The sequence below is a fragment of the Pyxicephalus adspersus genome, chromosome 2, assembly GCF_032062135.1.
Source record: "Pyxicephalus adspersus chromosome 2, UCB_Pads_2.0, whole genome shotgun sequence".
NCBI lineage: Eukaryota > Metazoa > Chordata > Amphibia > Anura > Pyxicephalidae > Pyxicephalus > Pyxicephalus adspersus.
The window spans coordinates 157,191,661-157,217,146 of NC_092859.1; the positions used below are offsets into that span (position 1 = coordinate 157,191,661).

The 25,486-nt window shown below is 38.7% G+C and overlaps 1 protein-coding gene across 4 annotated transcripts in view; it reads left to right on the forward strand.

The window, feature by feature from the left end:
- LRRTM4 (leucine rich repeat transmembrane neuronal 4) overlaps positions 1 to 25,486 on the forward strand; it is a 472,043-nt gene that overhangs the window by 416,544 nt on the left and 30,013 nt on the right. For 2 of the 4 annotated variants that reach the window (XM_072402845.1, XM_072402847.1), the window contains one exon: positions 11,965 to 12,048. The exons of the other annotated variants lie outside the window; for them this stretch is intronic. In XM_072402845.1, the coding sequence (XP_072258946.1) occupies positions 11,965 to 12,009 (45 nt within the window). In that variant the 3' untranslated portion in view covers positions 12,010 to 12,048. The remainder of the gene's footprint in view (positions 1 to 11,964; positions 12,049 to 25,486) is intronic. 4 annotated transcript variants of the gene reach the window in all.

Below are 25,486 nucleotides of genomic sequence, written 5' to 3' on the forward strand. Positions count from 1 at the left end.
TAATTATTATATTGAACACTCGTATTGTAATAACAGACACAATGCTTTGATAGATGAAGGCAGCGGAAGAAAAGAATCTGTACAGTTTTATTGTTCTCTGAACCTTCCCAAACCTCTCAAAGTCTTCACAATTACAAAGGAAATCTACAATCCTCACATTTCCTCCCTATAACAGAGATGCCTGGAAGAGGACAGGTACACTTTATATATTACGTGTCTTTTCAATGATAAATGTATTATATATTTCCTCTGTTTGCCCCTCTTGCATTTAGAAAGTGTCACCATGGGATGAAATTTAAAAAGTTAATTTATTTCGATCAAATGCAAAGTAAAAAAGTTCAGATTTTGAACATATTTACAATAAAAAAAGTCAATTGGTGATTTTTGTTTTACCAAGTTTGATATTTTTGCTACTCACAGCCTCTATGAAGAATAAATTACATTTAATAATTTGATTTTGTAAAATACAAACCCACCCACCCATCTAGTGTTCTACTGAAAAATGCCCAATGGCTACATAGTTATCTCCAAGATTTATCCGATTTCTTTTGTTATTGCCAGCTGAATAATATAAAAATTAGAGAGTACAAGTCAACAGAAGTACGGCCATCTTGTAGGATCATGTGCTCACCTGTCTTTATGGAAGGAAAACACTATTGGTGCCTATTTATAAAGCAGTGAATCCGACATTCACCAAACTTTCTGTGGTGGAGATTCCATCACTGCCATTGAAAACACATGGACCTGGAAGAAGGTCTGGTGACACTGCTTTATAAAATACACCCCTGATAGTTTGTTCTTCATTGTAATTTTAATTTTTCATGTTTTTATGTTATATTCTATACATTCTGCTATATACAAAACTGATTTTATAGATAAGTATGTCTACATTGTGCACCCATGGGGCCTGATTTATTAAAACTCTCCAAGCCTGGAGAAGATAGACCATCATGCGAGAACCTTCATGATCCAGCAAACCTGGAGTAGATCTAGTCCTGGATTGAAAACATTTGCCAAATATTAAAAACTGATTTTAAGAAATCTATTCCAAGTTTGCTGAATCACCCAGGTTCACTCATGTTAGTTCATCTTCTCCAGTCCTAGCAAGTTTTAATAAATCAGGGCCTATGTGCAGCACATACAGAGCAGTATGGGTTTTCCAAAGAGAGGGGATAGCAGAAGTTGGATACTTTCAGACTGTCTCTTGTTAATTAAAATTTTATACCCGAGTTTATATAGCAGGCGGGGGGGAATGGCTGACTTATTCAGTTGTGTGTGTAAATTTAGGCTTGAGCTGTTAAGCTTGGTAAAGAACAGCATTGTTTTCAGATAACTGTACTATATGTATATTTAGTTATTTACCAAAGTTATTACTAGTGTTGGTTGAATATCTTACTATTCGATTCAACAGCTATTTGATCGAATAGTGGGATATTGTTTGGGTGATTGAATGCCGAATTTGAACACCAATAAAGTCAACGGTGGGAAAATTCGGGTTATTTTTAGGGACTGGGAAGAACTGCAAGAGCAATCAGGAGAGCAGAGCTGATTGCCCCTGAATGCTCTTGCATCCCTTTACTAGTTGTTTGTGTTCTTGGATAGAGTCCTGTGTTCCTGGATAGAGAAACTCTATACAGGAACACATAGTAGAGGGCTGCAACCTCTAGTGCCGGGGATCTTCTCAAAGAGAACAGTGTGCGATTCGCGGCACTAGAGGTTAATTAACCTCTATTGTTGCGGATCGTACACTGTTCTCATTGAGAAGATCCCAGGTACTAGAGGTTAAATGGGGACAAGTCTCCCCATTCATTTACCTCTAGTGCTCTGTGATTGGCTGGGGAAAGGAAAATCCTAAACACGCTTGAGCTGTCATCAGGGTTTACCTTTCCTTAGCCAATCAGAGAGCACTAGAGGTGATGAATTGAGAGACTTGTCCCCATTTAACCTCTAGTGCCCGGTATCCAACACTGACAGGAGAATTCCCACAGCTGTGCAGCCGTGGGAATCATCCTGTCATTGTGGGATAAACTGTAAAAAAACTGTAAAAAAATAAAAGTTTGTTAAACAAATCACACACATTCAATAAATTACATTAACATTATTTTTTTAACACATTTTTTTACACAAAAATTTGCGCCATTGAATCCCGTGTTTTTCGGGTCAGGTCTATCCAAATTCTAACAGCCATATTCGGGTCGAATATAAGGACAACCAGAATTCGAACACCAACAGTAGTTATTACTTTATTCTTAATCCTGACTATAACAAACAAATATATTTTCAAAACATTTTTTGCTTGCACCTGATTGGATAGCCAAACTCAATACGGCTTCAGCTTTTCACTGAGCTAAGTGAATCATCCCTTGTTGGGTGAGCAGTCTAATCCCTTCCATTTTTCTTTTGAAGTGAGGCCATGCTCGTACACAGATTGTTGGTATCTCTGTTTGACTGTTTTCTGTATCTGGCCATGTCTGATCATTATTCTGCAACGGGTTCCCTGTTTACTGGTTCATGCAAAGTTGATATGCTCTTTGTGACAAAGTTCTATCTTGTAAGAAACTGAGCAGAAAATCGAGCAGATCCGAGTAGAATGAATAAAACCGGAGCTTTCTCGGATGGCAGATTATTGCATGAAATAAAAACAAGGAAGGAAATAATTCTATTTTAATATGGTGACTCTGGTGGAAAATGGGTGGGAGGGCACCATATCCTGAGTCTGTTTATCAAAGTGCACCTGTCACATATCAACAACAATGCATTCATTTAGTTCAGTTGATCAAGAGTTTTATATATATCAAAATATTAACCTACTACAGGGGAACCAATGCAATAGTATTACTTGTATTTACATAGTGTCAGCATATTAAGTAGAACTTTACAACACTCATAGTCATATCACTAACTGTCCCTCAAAAGGCTAACAATCTAAAGCCCTCATCATAGCCATATGTCATTAATACAGTCTAAGGCCAACTTATGAGGGGAAGCTAAATAACCGAACTGAATTTTTTGGGGAAGAGGGAGGAAGCCCAAATGCCCAGTGGAAACCCATGCAACATGGGCAGAATATACAAACGCCTTGTAGATGGCGTCCTAGGTGATATTCTAACCTTTGACCATGGTGCTGCAAAGGCAAGAAGCTGGCCAACCATGCCACTTATGGCTACCAAGGCCATTTTTTGAGGGATCCAGTTTATCTCCCTGCATGTTTTTTGGATGTGGATGATGTGATCGTGGTGCTGCAAAAGAAAGTGCTAGCCAACCATCCCACCTATGTACAACAAAAGTGTAGACAGTGGTTGGGTACATGTATGAACTGAACACCAAGAAGACTTTGTCATGGCAAACCATCATATTGGGATACATAGTAATGTATCAATAGACATATGTTTGCATTCTGAGAGCTCAGCCTACACAGATGCCAAGAACAGTCAACAAGAACCATCAGTCCTTGCCTATTGACCTTCTTTGGGATCTGTTGAGCATCCAGGATCTACTTGTCCCTGTAAGATTATCACATTTTTGCTGGAAGAGTTTGTTATCCAGTTAAATATTATTTAAAAAATCCAAACATCCCGGCAATACTTGATCATTTAGCCAACTATTTTGAAATGCTGGAAGTACAGAAAATAAATATGTATTGGTCAATTAGCTCCAAATGATCAGTTGGCTGTTGTACTTTTAATGAATTGGAATTCTTAGAAGCATTTTCAGGCCTGTTGATCCCACCACTCTCTTAGTAAGAGCCCTTTCATACCCAATACTGTGCAGTTGGTAGCTCCTGGGTGCACAACAAGCTACTGTGGAGATCACAAGTGCCCAGATTTGCACGCAGCTACACATAACATCCAGCAAACCCGAAATGGATCTGCTCAGGATTGACAACATATGCCAACTAATAGCAATGATTTTTAAGAAATCCAATTCAGGTTTGCTGGATCACACAGGCTCACCAATGAAAGTCATCTTTTCCAGTCTTGGAGGGGTTTAAACAAACAGGCCCATTATGACAATTCTAATCATGGGCAAAGGGATCCATGTTACCTTCATTATGGTTTCATTGGACGTCTTTGGAGTTTGCTGAATACGTTCTTGGGAACCAATTGCAGCAAACCTTAAAGTCAATACTGGACAGCATTCCAACTGGCTGGTGGTTGTCAATGGCTAAACCACTCCTGACAACCATCAGCTAATTGTCGTTTTGTGTTTCCGCCATTTAGAAAGTGGTTGGCAAGCTAATCAAGTGTCTAGGAGCCAATTGTTTGCTTGGTAACTGTTGTGATGTTGGCTGTATGTGAGTGTCAATTTTAATTCAAGAATTTGGTGATAATAGAACAGGCAAATTTGGCCACAAGTTCATAAAGAGGTAAACTAAAACCCATCCCTGAACAGTTCTTACATAGAGAAATAATATTGGATAAAATTCTGATGAGATTGTACTTGCTTCTATATTCCATAGTCATTGCCCCATAACCATGGGTAGAGAGGTCTGAAGCCACACATATGCTTGCCATATTTCCCTTCCTAAAACACACATCCCTGCCATATATCTCTTCTTTATACAAATATCTCTGCCACATAAGGTTAATCCAAAGACCATAAAAAACCCCATAAAATTTGGTATGAAGTGTTCAATTTTACATCACTTTAAAGAAAAGAATTACAGTAATGGAGCTGAGTTGCTGGGGGTCATTAATAAAACAGCATCTGTATGGAGAGATGAGTGGTCTTATCCAATAAACTGTCAGGGAGCTGCTTTCTTTTTTTATTGATAAAATATTTTATGAATAAATGAACTGCTGGTTAATGGGATTTTTTCCTGAATAAGCCCAGTTGATTTATGACATTCGCAAGTTTCTCCTCTCCTGTGAGCCGAGGTTTAAGACTTCTTTTTTTGCTTTTGCCTTCATAGCTTTTGCTTTATATTTCTACTTCGGTATATTATCAAGTTTTATAAGTCACTTAAAATATCTGAAAGTGCCTGGTTTTCATTATTAAAAAAAGGACTTCTTATTACTACTCTGCTTCTGTAGTCAACAATCCTCCATCAATATACCATGACAGTGTGTTGAGTTTCCTCGGGCAGGCTTAATGCTCTATGGATTGGAGATATTACGGGTCAATTAGTTTATCTATCTAATTAGCTTTCATTTGACTGGAAAAACTACAAACTCTCCTAAGGCCGCAGCTCCTCAAGGTGAATCATTAGGAGTGATATTGTCATTATCATGACATTTCATGGGCCTCATTTGTACAAAATGAAGGAGTGGAGAGGCTGGCTCAGCAAAACTTCTGGCCAAAGGTAATATGAAGAAATGGCCTGTGTTCCCATAAATCTCTCTTAGCAATCTTGACCAAAATGTGTCCACAAGGCCCAGGGTGTTCTTCTTTTGGCTTTAGGCATTGCTCCCATTAACCCACAAATAAAGTTTGCTTTTGGTAACATTAGACAGAGCTTTCAGCTGTTCTGGTTTTACCTTTTAGGCATCACCCTAACAATTAATGAATCAAAATCTTACCCTTTTATTGGTGAGATGTTGAGAGAATTGTCCCATTGTTTTAATTTTTTTTGGCATTGTTGCCTACATGGTCAATAACCAATGATGTCCTCTTACGTCCTCACCAACCAAGGCTCTGCTAGCTAAGGAAAAGTGTTTGATTGGTCTTATACCACAACCACCTGAGCTGAATTGTGATGAAAAATTATGAAATTATTGATTATGAAAAATTATATAGTTCATTGTAGTTTTGATGAAAGCTGGCTTAGCCTCATATGTTATTCTACCTCTGTTAATAACGTATTCTTTTATTCCATACAAAAAATGTGTATGTAGGCGGCACGCATTTCCCCACCCAGCAATATCCCCCATCACATTTCAGGCATATTGTAAGGTTCTGGGCATAGACACAGCCACTACAACAGAGGCTATTTCTATTATTATATTTTATTGTTTTATATTTTGAATATGTCAACAACCTTATCATACAGATATGTGAGAGTTCTAATAGGCTTGTCTACCTTTAACCTGACCTTATATTATGAAATAAAGTCATTTCCAGAAAACCTGGTATGTTTTAGGACACGTTTGAACTACTTTAAGCGCTAGTAAAATTATGCAATAATTAATGTTTTTTGATAATAATTTTACCATTTGATAATATGGGGCCATATAATGCCATAGCACAACTCCCCTAGCCTGCCATTTCAGTCAGTCTTTCAAAAGATTATGAAAAATAGGATTTTTTGTTTCCTTCCCTGAAACCTAAAGTTGTGCATATGTGTTGGATACCAGTTTTTCAATTTTTTCTAACCCTGAGCTAAAGAAGATCTTGCATACAAAGTATACTAATAATATTGGGGTAATGACTCCCATTAGTATGGATACAAAGTTTACGGCCAGTTGTTGCAAATTCTTCTTGTGTTGCTTGAATAATGAGATATCCATCATAAAAGCATGCAAGCACAACCATTATCACTTGAATAACCATTAATACTCTACGCCAGCTTTCCTTCAACGTTGCTGGGGTTCCTTGAGTGATGAGCATTTTCTGACTCCCAGATAAATAACCACTGACACCAGGTATCTTTTTAACTACTGTATATAAAAAGAGGGGAGGCATTGTTTTTATTGATCACCAGTGTAGGAGATATTCTTACAACTCTCTACCAATATAAGGTGCATCATTCACATTGAATATCAGTGTAAGACGTCCTTCTCCAATGGCCACCAATGGAGGTGGGCACTTATAATTGGCAAAGGTTGCTTGAGGATCCCGTTTTTTAGGAGTTCTTGGGTTTAAAAAGAATGGGAAAGGCTGCTCTGTGCAATCTATGTATACAAATTAAATGAAAGTGCTGCCCATAGCAACCAGGAAGGATTCAAGCTCCTTTCTTTCTAGTGCAATTTTTAAAAAGGAACTTTGAATCTCAATCGGCCACCCCAGAAAATACCTTTGCTATGCCTCTGTTAATATACTTTCTTACTTTACATTAATTCTAAATAGTAACATTGCTAAAAGGAAGCTGTTATTGGCCAAATGGATCCAAACGGTTCTCATTTGCAGTCTCTTGGTGCAGTTATAAAAGTACTGTAGGTTTTGTAGGTCATTGTATGAATTGCAGCTTCTCAGAATATGAGTGACATCTGGGCTATTGTAGAAGTGCATTAGTAGAGATCTTCAGTTTGGCAAATTATACACAAGCATAGATTAATTATAAACAAAATTCCTCTTGGGTATAAATGAGTGTCCAATTATGCAAGATCAGCATATCGGAGCTGAATATTTATGAGAGGGGGTGCAAAGGGCGGCAGAAGAGGTGGCCCCGGCTGTCCCCTCTGCTGCCCATCTCCAAGGTGATACAGAGAGCAGATCTTCCTTAAACAACAAGCAATGCCCATAATTACATTTTCTGACTCCATTCTGTAGAGATACAGGCAAGTAATTCATGCTTCATGCAAGCTTGGCCCTGAGCCTGTCCGGAATACCAAACTGACAATTATGCTGAATTATGGGAAACTCGCGGATGTAGATTGTTATCCAACCTGAGCCCGGACCAGAGAATTCATTTTGCCTTATTAATGATCTGTACCGCACTTTTGTGGTTAACCACTGGTCATATCCACAAGCTGGCTGTCCCGCTGTAATTGAACACATTCTGGACTGGCTTTCAATGTAATTGCATCTGCTATGGAGAGCTAGCAAGCTGGATATAGAATTGTATGAACAATCAAATCATTCGGGCATGTCCCAATAAGCCGGACCTGAAACAACAAATACCAAAAGTAGATCTTTGGTGCAGTGATGACCCATATTAATGATATCATAACCGAACAGCTGACAAGGAATGCATTGCCTTATGTCTCTATGACATGACAAGATCCTAATGAAATGACAAGCTGTATATTGGCCTAGACAATGGTCATTGATTCTTTGAGCAGGTGACAGCAAGGTACCAACAATGCATTTGGTATATGCGCATCATCACCTAGAATTAAAGCGGGAAACCAAGCTTTGGAGATTTCTTTGCTGAAAATTACTGAGACTACGAAGATTTAATTTAAACTTTTTATAATGAAGAATAGAGATGGGATTGCATGAGAGCTCCAAAAGTATTTTTTTTTAATACAGTGTATACTGTCGGTAGCTGAAGTCTATGGAATGAGACAGCAAATATGTGATGACTACATGTAATCCTAAAGCAACTCCCTGCTGTTCCTTACATGACTCTTCTTTTTCTTGGATGGCAATGTGGTGCAGTGCAGAATCTACTTTGTCAATTTTTTTTATTACAATATATGAATGGGGGTAACAAGGATAATCCAGTGGTTGTGGGATTTGAAGGACTGTAGGCAAGGAGAATAGGAAGGACCATGCCTGATGTCTCAAATTGAGCAAAGGTGTCAATCAGGTTCATTGAAGTGTTCTAACAGTCCACCTGCTCTATGTTATAACGTATGGTTGCCTTAAAGGCAATCCACAATTATTTCGGTCCAGTGGTAATTGCTAATTTTTAGAACATTTTGAAAGCTGAATTTATTTTTATTTCTATTGGTGTTTAAAGAAAAGGTATTTTTCAAAAAAAACAACAGAAAATGAAAATGTTAGAAATGATGGACCCCATACTAGATAAATGTGCGTGGCCCCCAATCCACATATCTAAAAGTTCCAGCACTGCAATAAACAAGCTCCTATGATTGGGCTCAGTACAGAATTACCCCATGTCCCCTCCTAATGGTAGCCCTGTCACTGTTGGGCTGGGTGATGATTGGAGAAGGACATTGATCATGCTAGGATTCTTTCTGATCCTACTGTAGGGACTTCAAGGTAGCTGCCATGATCATCACTTCTATGAATGATTGTCAGTTCACCAACAAACTGGTTATCACCACTCTTTACTACTGCGCCATAATACCAGTTTACTATTGGAATTGCATTTATAAAATGGCAATTAGCATGATAACCACTTTAACGGATATTCAGATATAATTCAGCACTTTAATATAGTTTTTTTTAATGCAGTTGACATTTTGAATTTCCACTTTGATAGCAAGTGCATGACTGTGAAGTGGAGACAGGAAGTCTAGGTACACCTCGTACAAATAGAGCAATCAGTAAGATAATGTTCAGACTGGGGATGCGGTTGCGGTGCAGTTACTGCTTCCCTATGCTAATGGAAGACTGTCTCAATGGGAGACCCTATATTTAGCATCTACCCATGCCAACTCATTATAGAATAGATGGGGGCAGCACTTGGTGACTCAGTACAGCTCTCTGTCACCTGCAATTAAATTTTTTTATTAATGAACCATCACTATAGTCCTAGCAGCTCCTGCTTGCTCCTGCCTAGGGAAAATGCCTGTGACATTCTTGGGAAAATTTCCTCGAACTTCCGATGGGTCTGCTAAATTTCGGCGAACTGATCTCACGGATCTAACGGAATGATCTAGGAAATCATAATAGAAGGAGTACCGTGGCTACATTCATGAATGCAGCCATGGCAATCCTCCTGTTCACAATCCCCGGGCACTAGAGGTTAAATGAGGACCTGTCAGTGTATGTCCCGCGGCTGTGCTCATCAATGAATGCAGCTGTGGGAATTATCCCAGGATTATTCCCACGGCTGCATTCATTCATGACTCCTGTGTTGACTCCTGTGTTCTTGGATAGAGAATCTCTATCCAAGAACACATATTACAGGCCAGCAAGAGCAATCAGGGGAGCGGAGATGTCAGCTCCGCTCCCCTGATTGCTCTTGCAGGTCCCAAAAAATTCGATCTCGACGGCCAAATTACACAAGCTGTTCTCACTTACATGTTCAGTAAGCAAAAATGGCCTGATTCGCCATGAGATCGAATTTTAAAATTTCACTCGCTAATCCCTACTTCTGCCATAGCTCTGAATTTACGGTGTACTCTGTACAAAATCTGATCATCCTTTAAAAATCAGACATTATAAAAGCTGCACTCTTTAAAACAAATGAAGCAAAAAAAAATTTGGATCTATGATCAGATCACAGTTTTTTGTAAATAGATAAGAAAAAAAAAAATCTAGCAAAATATGTTCTTCAATGATGCAGAAGAGTTTGCGGTAGATAGTAACAGTTATTGTGATTGAAAACCTTCCTTTCCTGGTAACAGAACACATTCCTATCTTTGTAAGGTGTGCAAGGAACATGTATGTTATGGATTTAATGAATGCACACCCACACCTCAACATCCACAGATATCTCTGTGTTACCAGCATGCATACAGGCACACATCTTCTATCAATGCAGGATAACAGAGAATTACACCCTTGGCACATTCCAGGAGCATTGACTGTTTCTTGGAAATGACATTTACAGGTTGTCATTGTTTCTTATAACAATTCCCACTACTAAGGGCAATGGGTTTATTATACGGAAAGGCAACTATAGCTGATGTTTTAAGTTTTGTGTTTTCAAGATATGTTTCCAGAAAACTCTTTCCACTGTACATCATAAAACAGGCAAAATGTTGATAGTAATGAACTGTATAGGGTTCTATCTTTTGTCATCATGAGATCATGAAATAGGATAAAGTGGTATAGCAGTAGCATTCGTGGAAATAATTTTAAAGCTCCATTGATATCCCAGAAGTAGTTGTGCAGTCAGATATTAATACCAACCTCCATTTTTAAAGTCTTTCATCACCATTTCTGCAACAATACAATAAGCATACAAGGAATGCCTAAATGAGACCATGCAACCCAATATGCACCAGTTTTTTACCTAAAGTATTTAGTTGTCACCATGCAATACCAGAGCTGGTCATGTATACCCTATTTCTTCCATTGCAATACAAGGACATTTGCCATTAGCCATGTCAGCACAGAACACTGAAGTAGAAGCACAGAAAGCATCATTTTTACTGGGAGAAAAACAAATGATTTAAGTAATTTCCAAATAAAAGCCTCTTGCAAATTATAACTAGCATTGCTATTTGGAAATCAGAACATCCAATACCTATTAAAACTGAATAAAAGTTTGTAGGCTAACTTTTTGGGCTCAATTTTTCAAATGGGGGACTCTGATATTCCCTAACTAATTGCGTGGTGGGAATCTTCCAGTTCCATGTGTGTTTAGCAGTAATTAGGAGGTTTAAGGCAATGTCGGATTCCCTGTTTTATAAATAGAGCCCTATAAGTTCTTCTTAGTACAAACTCAGTCAATGGTTGATAATGTGAACATCAGCTTGTAAGTCCTTTCCTAATGTACACAATAGGATAGGATTGCTGTTGGCTATTGGTTATCAGAGATGACCATCATCCAATGGAAATGCTGCCTTCTCTATGGTTTAACAATGGACTCATTGGCCAACATTTGCAACAGTCATCTGTGAGCATGCTATTAATGTGCAAAGTAGGGGGGGGTATAGTACTGCAAAGAGATCCAAAAGACGGGATTCAAAATGGTGCCAATTATGTCCAACCCTACATCAAATATCAGAGATCATATAAACAAGTTCAAATACTGATCAACATGGAACATATACAGATTTCTGTTAGGTAATAAAGTCATAATAGGGGTTTCATTTGGTTTTGTTCTGTACTTTGTTAATGATGACACAAATACCTGGTCAGGAAGACCTAATAGGATTATTTAGAAGAAGGGAGGTCTGATTGTTATGTATGCAACATTTTTCCTTTTAAAATGACATTGTTATATATTTTATACTGTTTAAAGTTAAAGCTATATGAGCATATCCCTATTTTTCTCATTGTTGGCCCAATTTTTATTTTCACATCTCACTCCCTGCATTAGTCCTTTGTTGTCTATCATGGCTTTGTCTAAAATTTCTGCTTTATTCACCTTGTATTCATTCTAAAACATGCATGCCCTCATTCATTCTCAATTTGACTTTTTTTGCAATCTTCTGCTAACTGATTGAGTAAAGTAATTCTGTGTCTGGATGGTATTCTGAAGCCCCTGTTTTCTGTCCACAGGCCAGGTACAGTCAGGTCTCCACAGTGCAAGCCTCTCTTTGCTGACCCAAACCCTGAGCTGAGCTGAGACCACATGCCTAGGAGGTGAGAGTCCTTTCAGTATTCACATCAGTTAGCACCAGATTGGTATGGCCAAGCATGCCTGCTCTTTGTCATGTGACCCCAAAGCTCTTGATGGTCATCTCCATTTACACCTACAGCCGCCATTCCACCACAATTCATTATAATATAAATTGCAGAGCTTTCCACTAGGGAATGGTTATATGTGTAGGGTTCCAACTTTCCCCTTTGCTTCGATTAACCTTCATTTTTACACAATGCTCTGGAAGCCCAGAATTTGTAATAAAACCATTGTGCTTATTCAATAAGGAAAACCAATGATATTGTATAGTGATTCAGAGAAACCAATCAAATTTGGGTTTATTCTAGTGAGAGAAGCTGATGGTTTTTGATGCAGTTTAATGCACATTGCACATTATTATTCCCTACAATGAATTACTGAATCACTTTCCATATCACAAACTTACAGAATGTTCACAATGAATGCATGTTACATATTAGATCACAGCATCAAATACAGTGAACTGGAAGGAAAATTATAACAAACAATAAATAAAGATATAGAAATGAAAGCAAAGGTTATCATGCACATTTTTTGTACTACAGAGGGTCCATTTATAAAGTAGTGAATTTGACATTCGCCAGTCTCTGATGGGCTAAAAAATCATTGTTTGATGAATGCCAGATTCACTGCTTTATAAACAGGCACCCCAGTGTATTCTAGTTTTGTGTCCTTACTGTTGGCTAAAAACAACTATAGTCCAGCCAGTTTCAACCATGGAACCCCAGGGTCCCTCTAATGGTTTCCTGCGTTGAATCTCCCATTTGATGACGCCTCTGTAGTTTAGGAGCCAACACCACTTGGTAGAGCCAGGTGCATGACTCCAATAGTCTTTTACTTGTCTATCAAGGTGGTATTCTAGCCACCATCGTAGGGGCATTCTTTCCAATGGGCAATTTTCCTTCTGACTCTAATTGGTTTTGCCAGGGGTTCCCTTAGACCTGAAACTTATTTTGGGGTTTTCCTTGGTATAAAGAGTTTATAAAAGACTGGTATAGCCAAATGGGGACATAGAATTGCCATGGGATTGAAAAATACATTCTAATTCATCATTTTTTACACAGACAGTGAGGGAATTTGTCAAATATTGTAAATAGTAGCATATATTTGCAATCTAAAAGTATATAAAGTACTGTCTCAAGTCATTAAGTATCATGCATGTTGCTGTGCTTGGAACAGTTTTAAAATGTCATGGATGCCATTAGTTGGGTTTCCTATATAATATCAATGGTGGATAGCCGGCATTAGAGCTGATTTACGAAAGGTGTAGAATGTTTACCTAACATTAATATATGTACCTTTATTTACTTTTATACCCAAAGATATGCCAGGATATTATAATAAAATAGGAATGTTCTTGGCAAATGATTGGAGGATTTAAAGGACATACCATAAGTAGACTAAGTTGCCATTCTAGGACTATACAAAATCCCCAATGATTTTATAAATGATGAAGACATTGACAGATTATCTATACAAGTATCTTTGTGTGTCACGTTAATCCTGCTATATATTAAATGATTAGAATATTAGAAGCCACAAAGCAACCTCAAGACCAGGCTAAAACAGCCCAAGCAATATATGAAGACCTCTAGAATAAAACCAGGTGTAATATTGTGCGGTAGATTATTTTGTGATAAACCTAAAGTTCATCCAAGTAAAATTTATTCCAAATGTGGCTAGTCGTCAAAGGATTTTCATTTGATTAATTAAAGCATATTATTTTATTTTTTTTAATTTGTGTCATAATTTTTTAGTTAATTGCAAAGCCCATAAAGATGGTTTTGTTAGGAACACCTGTGGGGACATTGGTACTGTAAAAAAATATAAAAAAGAAAAACAGTGTTGCCAACATCTCCTGAAATGAGTCAGGCAAGCTGGTATCCTTATAGCCAGGTTCTGTTTTTTGTGTAGTCCCTCCTGCTATGTGGTATGCTGGTATAGCCCAAATACTCTTGGGGGAGGGAACGCTTTGAGTGGGGCTCCCCCAATAACTATGATTTCAACAAGGACATTCTGCTGATGGTGTTCCCCTGATATAGTTTTCAATATTTGGTGTAAAAGTTAAAAGGTGGACATATATATATATCTCAGGGGATTTCTACTGCCGGAGTTTCCTGAGCACATAAAACCATGTCAGTGATAGAAATTCTGGCTGTACTTAAACAGTAAGGGGACTGGTAGGTGGAATATGACCCTTACCAAATAACCTGGTGCCAATCAATATAAGACTACCACTTTGAGAGCCCTCCTGTCACTTGGAACATGCCCCTACAGGTGTCTTCCATCTCCCTTGGAATTAGGGTTACAGTTATATGTTTATTCAACTCAATAGGGTGATGGAAACAACCTCCCATAGACTTCAAAGCAATTCAGCCAAAATGGGAATTTATATGACTCCCTTCATTATGTGATCAGGTCTAGTAAATAGTAATGTGACCACGCACTCATACGAAGAAGGAGGTAACATGGTCTTCCATACCTACATGCTTTGTTTAGTTACGGTATTGGATTACTGGACAGGTGCGCCCCAGTAGGTCTAGTAGGCCTTTTCGAACATGCCCATGCACATGCATACACACTTACAATGGGCAAGAAAAGCTCCAGTCTCACAGTTGTGACCCGAGTTAGTTGCTTGCAAATAAAACAACCTCTTACCAACATGTTACTTTCTCTTTATACTCCGTTATCCATTGGCAGCAATTTATTTTGCCAAGCGATCTTAGTTCAGACCTACCTGTCCAATCCGTTTAGCATATCTCCTTTTAAATCCACCCGAATCATTAAAGGATCATTATGTTAGTGCCTGAGGTTGCCTGCAGCTTAAGTTTCAGATTAGATATGGGGAGGTGAGCTGAACGAGGGCGCAGAATTCCTAACAAAACATGATTTTTGATCTTGTTCTGCAGTCTGTGTACAAGAGAGTCCCGCTTCTCTCATTAGATGTTAATAGGCTACGCTCTGTTTTCTTTAACGCGGGGCTTTATGCTGCATAGTCCAGAGCCAGAGAAGATTATAGACAGAGTACATACAGGGGGATTGATTTAAATGAACGGATAATTCACAGAATATACCTTTCACCATGTGCTATAAATAAAGCTATGTTCAATATATCTGACAATGTAAATCTGAAGAAGAAATATGGCAATGGTGGTAAACATCTCAACATTGACTTTTATCTTATTCTGTATTTTATTAAAGGTCAAGAAGAAGTTTTTTTAGAAATTCCAAAGGCCAGTCAATCTAACCTGCAACCTAGTTTATTGAAGAGTTGATTGATAACATTTAAAAATTTGAAAAAGCAAAAGCAGACAAGTTTGTCAAATTCATCAGATTTATTGCTATGATTCAAAATAGGACTCGGCCCCGTTCTTAGAATATTCTGAACCCAGGACTAGGAAATGCTCGGCTAGCATGGCNTGATACCAAGGTTCCTCCACTTTCCTGGTGTGGTTCCATCTATTAAATATTCTCAAGTATAGAAATTTTTTTTGCCTGCTCATTCAAGGCATAGAAACATGTCAATAGTGTTGACTCAATTTATATTGATATTATTATTAAAATTATTAATAATATTAATACAATTATTATTATTACGATTATTATTCATAATATTATTATTATTAATAATAATAATAATAATAATAATAATTAACAGTATTTTTTAATGGCCAACATACTACACAACACTGTACAATAATTAGGGGTTGCAGACCTGATTTAAGACACTGACACAGGAAGAGGAGAGGACTTTGCCCAAAACAGATTATAATCTAAGAGCAGGGGGGTGAAGCACATAATAGAAGGATATGGAATGGTAGGTAAGTAGTGAGGATTTGGGAGACAGGTAGATGATTTGGAAAAAGATGAATTTTAAGGATTCTTTAAAATGTAGAAGATAAGAGCAAACAGAATAGGATGAAAAAAGGAGTTATTGAGAGTCGGGCAGCTCTTGGGAAGTCTTGGAGCCGTGCATGTGACAAGGTTATGAGTGAGGAAGTCATTAGTAGGTCATTGGAAGAGCAAACAGAGCAGCTAGCGTTTTTGTTCTATCAGGTTAGAAAGGTAAGAGGGACAAGAGCTGTGGGGGTTATGAAGGCAAAGCACAGGAGCTTGAATTTGAATTTGAGGTGAAATGGACGCCAATGGAAATATTTGCAAAAAGTGTCAGCAGAAGAGTAGTGGGAAGGTTGTGTATTAAGTAGGTAAGGGGAAGGTAGGTGGCATGGCTAAGCCTGACTATAAACAGATTGTAGAGAGTCCGGTTATTGGAATACCAGAGAGGAGGAGGTTACAGTAGTCCATACCAGAGATGATACGAGCGTGTACAAGGAGTATGGGTGTATCTGGGGAAAGGTAGGAAAGTATTTTCGATATATTGTGCAGGTAAGAAAAGGGCAGGACCTGAAGATGTTCTGAATGTGGAGGGTAAAGGAGAGGCAGAATTGAAGGTGACGCCAAGACATAAAAAAAGATAAGATACAGAACAGATGTTTTGCAAGAGTTCTCTGACTGTGATAAATGGCAGATTGGTGCTGTAATGGTGCAGATCCATACCTGCTAAAGGCAGTTTGGGGACCCATAAAAATAGGGGGGGCTGGACAATTGCCTAATTGAACAATTACATACCTCCTCTTATCCACACACCCATACAGCAATCATAATGCAAATGGAACAAACGTGGACCAATGGTGCAAATGTGGAGCAGCCTTCTCGCATGGTAGAAGCATAATAATTTGCACATGGCTTGAGATTTCAGTTCCCCCGTTGGTGGAGAAGGGAGTCTGAAGAAATGAAAAGCAGGAGTTACCCACATTTTAAAGGCAGTAGTTGTAATTTGAACATGTTTTCCACTAAGTCTGTGTTATTTGACTGAAAAACATACAAAAAAACGTGATTGTACCAGTGGTGCCCAAACCTTTGCACATATCTGTAGCTCATGTTCTCAACAAATCTATGCAGTTGTGATGTTTAATCTTAATGAGTTGGAGGTCAACAGGGTCAATGGCTATGAGATAAAGATATGGTTTTGGGTTAAACATTGTCATTTTCCATGATGATGATGATGATATTACAAATTGCCTCCAGAGCAGAAGTGTCCCTTCTATCTTTTTAATGACCTCTCTCATGCAGGCCTTAAAAAACTCTACTTGTAACAAAATCAGTAAAAGGCAATTATGGGCCAGCTGGGACTCGGAGATGTGAGTGGGCGGCAGATATCAGGTTCTTCTGTGAATACAAGGAATTAAAGGCTGCTCCGAGTTGAAATCAAAACGTCATGTACAGATTTTTGTTATAGGAATATTGCCTGGCTCTCATAAATATCTTCGGAGTGCAGGGATTATACCTGAGCCGCAGTCACACTCCCAGTGACGCCTTTAATAAAATAGCTGTCTGCTGCATTAGCCGATACATGGCCGCAGCTACATTATAGGCTCAGCAGAAGTGCGGTACCCTCAGTGGGCCCTAAGACATAGCAGACATCTTTATTTATTAAGTGCTGAACATTGCATATAAGTATGTGGTTAATGAGTGATGGGTTGACTGCAGTGTATGTTGTCAGCTGTTCATATGTGAGCTTACTGGTTCATTTTAATTAAAGTGATTGTGAAGACAAATAATTAAAACGCTCCCACCAGGTTGTTGGTAATTAAAATTATTAATATGATGTGTGTTTTATAGTTTAGGGCTGACATTTCACCATTTACATGATCTCCACACCCATCAATCATTGGGCTTGCGTCTTGTTGCCTTTTCTGTTGCCAATGGTGTAATGTAACAAAACTGATGTAGATGTCTAAAATTCACCCACATAGTCATCAGCCAGTAGTGGGCAGCTAAAATAGGATCTGATTATATATACATATTAAATTTTTGCTAGCTTTGGCTAAAGTTCAGTTCAGCTGTATTGCGCTGTTTTACATGGCACCATGATGTTACCAGCAGACTCCAATGACCTACCTTCTTCCCAAAGTACATTCTACTTCCATCTCTTTCCTAAGTAAATCTGATCCCTCTACCTACAGTGGCCTGCCTTCCCCCCATAATACATTCTACTTCCATCTCTTCCCTAGTAACTTTGAAAACTTTCCTTTAAATATATATATAGACATAAAGATATTTGTTTTTTTCTATAACTTTACTTTGAACAAGAAATGTTATTAGATGTAATATCAATACCCATTACAGTTTACATTGCAGGGGTACTGTATGCTGGATTTTTCTGATTTATTTGAAGCAAGAAACAATTAATGAACTTGATTGTATAATCAATATTCCATTATTATTGATTTAAACTTCTCAGGGGTTCTAACTATATGACCAGCTCTACCTTACTGCATATAAGTTTATATAATGTTTATTATGTCTTATATAAACTTCAAACTTTTTTTAGGGAAATACCCTCTTGCTGACCACAGGTAATTGTGTTATATGACTGTTAGATGATAAAGACTACCACACTATCTAAAGTATATTGAAACTGTGGTGGACTAGTGATTATGTTGAATAAAAATTTATGGATTGGGTCGACAGGACATATAATACTGTTTGATTGGGTTCCAGATTCTGTCCTCATATACATGGCATTGCACTTTCCACAATATTGGAAGCAAGTTGAGGTGCTATTGGTATAGTTGATTAATAAAACATTTTTTGCGGGGTTGGACTTATTATGATGGTAAATTAGTGGGAATATAATGGATGATATCTAATATATTATAGACCAGTGGTGTTTCTCCTGAGGAAGCTGTCTGCGAAACGCACAGAGGAACATTTTGTTCTGGAATTATGACCAACCTGTAATATACCATTTTATTTGAAAATATTATATCATCTGGTAATGTACAAGCTGTTATTGTAAGGTATTATTAAAGCTGTAATGTTAATATAAGTACCTGTAAAGTCCCAAAATGTTTACTAGCAATTTGTGTCAAATATAGGGATGTGATAGGGATTGCAAATCCACCTGTATTTTATCAGTGTCAATATGCATTGGTTAAACAGAATGCTGACAAATGGACTAAATTAAAAAAAGCAGTTTTGGTTAGTCTGCACATAACTTTGTAACATTATTAATATACAGTATTTATATAGCACCATCATATTATGCAGCGCTGTACAAATTCAATAGTCATGTCACTAGTTGTCCATATGTCTTCAATACAGTCCAAGTTCAATTTTGGAGGTAGCCAATTAAACCAACTGCATGTTTTTGGGGTGTGGGAGCAAACCCAAGCAAACACAGGGAGAACCTGCAAACTCAATGCAGATAGTGCCCGCGTTGGGATTCAAACCTGGGACCCAGCACTGCAAAGGCCTGCAGGCACTGCAAAGGAGTGCTAACCTCGGAGCCACCGTGCTGCCCTTAAATTTCCCAAAAATTAAAAATTCTAAAAATAACTTAAATATTAAAAATAAATTAAAGTGTGACATTGTATTTTTCTGTGTATATCATGTTCACAGAATGGGGCTGTAGGTTGGAAAGGTTTGCTTGTAAACTAATCTCCAGCATGCATTTGATAATTGTATATCTTGGTGATCACATGAACAAAAACTTTTCCATTTCATATAATGTCTCTTTTACATTGAAAGCCTGCCTGTTCTTAGATATTCAGTTCTAATTTAATACATAAATTTCACATGTTTATATTTTTTTGCACACCCTGGGGATTTCTGTAATCCTGGAGCTTGGCATTCTCCCAACATTGCTGTGATATCCGTCCTGTAAACCAAAGCATTGGCCTCCATGTAGGGTACGATGGTAGACAAATATTTACATGCATTAACATTGAACTATGTGTGTCTCGATGTGTGGTTCTTTGGTTTCCATTTAGGTTAACAGGTTTTGGGTTTTCAAGCATATACCCCATCTATATTTACAATAAAGAATAGTCAGTAGAGGAAGCTTGGTAACAGGTCCCCATTAAACACTCCTAGGTGGCTTGTGACATAACACTGGACGGGGGCTACTTTTCCTAATGGTGTTAAAAATGGCACCATCACTCAGTGGCTCTTGCAGTTCCAGACAGCTGTAGGGGTATAGCCATTATCACAGATCCAAGATGAAGTCCAGGAGCTGAAAAATGTAAATGAGCTCAATGGCATTTGGAATATGTGAACATCATACTAAATTGTGTCCCCAGCACAATCATTATTATAGCACACTTACCCTACAAGGGTGACCTCTTCCAGTCCAATCCAGCTGTCAGTCACCACTCTGCCCCAACCCCCACCACTACCACCATCGTTTCTGCCACTTCTTCTGGGTACCACTCGTCCTGTTTAATTTTTGGGTGGCTACTGATGGTATAACTTCTATACACGTGCAGACGGGATCCTCTGTCTACCAGTCTCCCTTTAGCTGTGTATTTTCACCTTTCTCTGCATCCCCTGCACAGATACAGAGACTGTGCACAGCTAAAGGTGATTATGGAGTGTGTGCTGCAGCCAATGAGCAGAGTGGTTCCTGGATTCAATCCTGTCCTGCGATTGGCTGCAAGCCCTATTTAAACTACTCTAGTTCTAAACTCTGTTGGCTGGATCCTCAGCTTGTTGTCTGCAGTTTGCCCAGTGATAGTCTGCCTGACTTCTTGCATACTGACCTTCATTTTGCTCTCAGTTGTTCTAACCCCACTTCTTGTCTTCCGCCCGCCATGACCTCTCACTATTCTGACTCTGCTTATTGTCTGTCACCTGCCCTGACCTTGGAATGTCCTGACTCTGATAATATCTGGCACCCGCCCTGTCCCTGGGCTACCTGGCCCTCCATCTCTTAACCTCAGCCCTTCTCAACCTGACCCAGCCTATCCAATGCTTGTTTGATGGCTTTCCCTACATGAAAGCAATCTGATCCAGCTTGTGCCTGGTAGGAAGAGCATGGAGGTTGTAAGGAAATGTAAGGAGCTACGGAATTTTGCTGAGTCTTGAAGTTGTACTAGTTATATTCTTCTTATCAGTAAACTAATGTCTGCTTCCCCCTTTTTGCCTTGAAACTTTCCCCTTCCTCCCTTCGTCCATGTATCAGTTCTCCTGACATGAATATCCTGTTCTAAGAGAACGACAAGGACATTTGTCATGTCTGCTAGTTGTCTGTAGTCATGCGATCATGCACTGATCATGCCTTTGAACTGTTATATAAGCTGTCTGCAAACAATAAAGTTTTGGCAGTGATTTAACTACACTTTGAGTTGTGTGTATTACTCGCTCTCCCAGCGTCGCTGTAAACAGAAGCCATCAGAGGCGGAGGGATAACTGATCGGGGATCAGTAGGAGATTGCCTTAACAGGGGTTGTGCCCTGGTGACCTCCTGCTGCAAAGTAGCCGGGTGACTACTAGGGTAACTGGCCATCACCCCTTGTGAGGTCCTCTTGCAGAAACCAGGCGTCACTTAGACTCTGCAACTGTGCCACCTGCCAGGGGGCGTAGTTCTAACATTACATCATCAAAAATACTAAAAATACGCTGAAGCATACACTGTATAGTGCATGTGTCATAGATTGTGCAAAAAAGAGGAAATAGGAAGACGTATTGGTATATATATATAAATATATATATATGTGTAAAAGTTTTGGCAGAAACTTGCAACTCTGTCTACCAAACACCCCAACCTACTACTAATTTTTTTAAATTAGAATTTAGTTCTAATTATGAACCGAGAGACAGGCGCTACTTCTATAAATCAAAGCATTAATGAAAACATTAGTTTAGCAAAACATATACGTTGCCCGCAACGGCCAATCAGATCTGTCATGTTTTTCTCACACAATCAAACAGAATTCCGAACTGGTTGCCAAGAACAACTCCTGATTATCCAGGAATGTCTGAAACACATCAACGTTTCTTCTGCCTTGCACCTATACTGAAAATGCAGCTGAGCTCGGATTATATTTGCAAGACAGGTTCACATTAAGGCGTTCAGTGCTGGTGGCCCGTCAGATTACAGAAACCTTTACAAAGTGTTTGTGAACCTTATAGTATTCTTAGTCATTCAGAAGCAACATTGTTATCTTGGCTCCATTTTTCTTTTGACATTGCCGGTTTATTCCACAAAACATTTTTGATTCCCTTCCAGCTTAAAGCACTGTTACCTCTGCAGAAGTCCATTGAAGTGTGCAGCCCACAAGTGGATGGGAACCTTCGCACTCCCCTTGATTCCAAGCTTTACCTCTGAATATTCTTTGCAACGTGCGGTTTTTACGGAACTCTCCAGCGGCCTGTCTCTTCCCAGACAATAGATTCTATTTTTAGTTTAAATCCTGTACCTAAAAGGCAGCTGAAGGCTGCATGCACATTCCTTTGATTTAAACGGGGAATTCAAGGCTTGTTTGAAGGTGATTTTATTGTTCTGTTTTTTAGTTTAGTTTTTTTTTTTTTTAGCTACTGAGTCTTTATTTGTGACTGACATGCTAAAGACAACAGCAGATTGTTACTGATGCTTCTATTAGAATTTCTTATCCTGTCTGCATCTGATGTTCCCATAAAATAATACGATTATTAATAATTAGTAATATTATTATTTCTAATTGAAACTAAGGACCTTAATCAGTCCTCCTCTCCAGGAGCTCACAATCTAATGTCCCTACCATAGTCATATGTCATTACCACAGTCTAAGGACAATTTGAAGGGAAGCCAATTAACCTATCTGCATGTTTTTGGAATGTGGGAGGAAACTAGATTATCTCCATGCAAACACGATGAGAACATACAAACTTTGTGCAGATAATGTCCTAATTGAGACTCAAACATGGGACCTAACGCTGCAAAGCGCTAACTAGTTATTTAATAATAATAATAAATGATGTAAGACATTTAAATTTACGTATTTAAACTGGAACCAGGCAGGCAAGTTTTTTATTGCAGAAAGAACAGGAAATGTCCCTTTTGGAATAAAACATTCTTACCGGCCTGTTTGCGGTCTTTCAGTACACTTAGCTCAATATATGATGCTGGGTACCCCAAGATCCCCTGAGGTTGCCAGGAATGATTGACCCCCACAAACATGCTCTAGAGTTAGGTCATTCCAGCTTGGCCAATTGAGATGAACGAAGATCTGGAACCCAGTAGAAGACGTAAGAAGGGTAAAGATGGCAGTGCCCGAAAAAGGACAATGAAAGGTGAGTGTACAGGTCTACAGGTAAAGTAAGTTTTTTATTGCAAGGATTTTACCTTTCCCTTCTGCAATAAAAGACTTGCCTGTTCACAAATTTTTAGTTTCAAAGTTTAGTTCTGTTTTAAAAACATTTACAAAAACCTTTCAAGAGACAAGTTCTCATTACGTAAAAACTACCCCCCTAACAAAAATCTAAGCACTCCATACCAAGATGCTCATTTACGTTCTTCAATGACGGCATTAGTTACATTCTTATTTTATTATTTTATTTTATTCTTATTCTAGATTTTATTGCACAGTGATGGACAATGCCGCTTAGTTATTACCCAAACAAAAGGCCGCTACCACCAGGAATGTTAGCATGCAGGGTTGGGGGTAAAGGTGTATCTTAGAATAGTTCAAGGCAGTTTTTCTCAACCTGCAATGAGCAATTTGTGTCTTTCAGGACAGTTTAAGTGACACTAAATATCTTTTTGGCTATGTGTAAGGCTGACATCCTTCCCACTGGTCACTACATTATTATGCTATGAGTTGTGTATATGGCCATTATAGTAGGAGTTCCCTGAAGACCTTAAAGTTATTTCAAGGCTTTCCGCATGTAAAAAAGGTCTGTAAACACTGGTTTAGGGTATAGGCCATTGCCTTTTGCTTGTCCTTTAAGAGTCTGCAGTCCTTCTGTTCTTTCTTCCTATAGACAGATGTATGGAATCTTACACACTCTAAAAATAACGGAAAATCTTAAATGACTGTAGTTCAGATGAAACTAACACAGTCAGCATTCTACGCATCGGCCAAGCTGTCATCTGAACGTCTGTGAAGTTTGGGTGAGGTGGCCACGGTTTCTGGTAGCACAGACGGAGTCTAATATGATGAAAGATTCACACTGGTTTGTCTGTCTGAGACTCATCGTGATGTCTGTTCATCTGTCACTGTCTGTAGCTTTCAGTTTCAGCCCCGTACATTGCCACTCAATGTTGCCTGGCAACGTTTATCATACCAGTTTTGGCGTAATATATCCTCTAAATAAGTGCACATTAAGCATATAAGAAGGATTAACCTTGGACTCCATATAGTTACTGAACATCTGTGAGAATCCTAATTACCTTAAAGCGTAATTTCATACAGAACTGTGCTTTTCTTTTTTTTTTAAGTGAGTAATATTAAAACTTGTTTTTTTTATAATTATTAATATTTGTTTTGCTTCTTTGATTTTAGTGGGCTGATTTTTACTTTTTACTTTACTTTTTATCTTGAGGAATCTGCCTAGGTCAGGTTCATTGTTGGCTTACCAAATCTGGTTCAATTCGGACACAAACCAAAGTTTACCTTGGAACCACACCTGACAACCACCAGCCAATAGAATGTTGCTGATTATTATTGCATGTGCATCTTAAAGTGGAACTAAACCCACGCGACTCAGCTTACTGCATTCCAGTACAGGTGACTGCCATCTTTCCTCTCTTCTGCTGCAAATGATCTTTGGCCATCTTGATTGGGCATGCTTCAGTATGCATCATCCCTGGCACACGCAAGGGAAGTCGGGATTTCCGGGTTTTCCTAGCAAATTAAAGCTGATCCTGAACAGTTCATACCAGAAACTCAAGGGATCAGGCAACTAGGACACAATATTGCAGAGCAGTCATTACCTGTCCCTTTCTGCTATATATTCAGGCCTGGAGTGAGTGATCCAAGGAAGCTTAGGGGAAGGCCTGCATGGGGGCTATGTTTAAAATAGTTGTTCTGGGGTTATTAAAAAGTCAGCTTGAGGATTGGTAGGAGGGCGGAGATAGAAGGTGGGGTTTAGGTATAAGGTTAGGGATTAAGGGTAAAGTCACATGATTTTTCAGCATGCCTTCTTGTACCTTTTTTTGATGGTGTTTTTGTTCAGTGGCCAGGTTTGGGTTGGTGTTGGTGGTTGAGGCCCTCTAGCGGTTTATGTTTTGGTGATGGAGTCTCCTGAACGGTGCGAAAAGAAGGTGAAATTAAACTTAGTTTGGAATAGTCTGCCAGTAGTTGTGATATTGTGCCCGAAACAGTGTTTGGGTATTATTCCATGAGTGTTATTATGGTTTTTGTTAATAATATAAATAAGAAGAATATTTAATAAAAGGCCTGCTGGCCACATCTGCAAAGAGAAGGGTATAGAGAGGCACGTAGCCGTAAGAATTAGGCGCAGTGACTACATGACCGGGGGCTGGGCCTAGCCCAGAGCTTTTAAGGGGTTAAGAAAAAGGGTAGTGTTGCCAGAGGGGGCTGGGCTAGTGTACAACGTGGGAGAGGAGGAGATTAG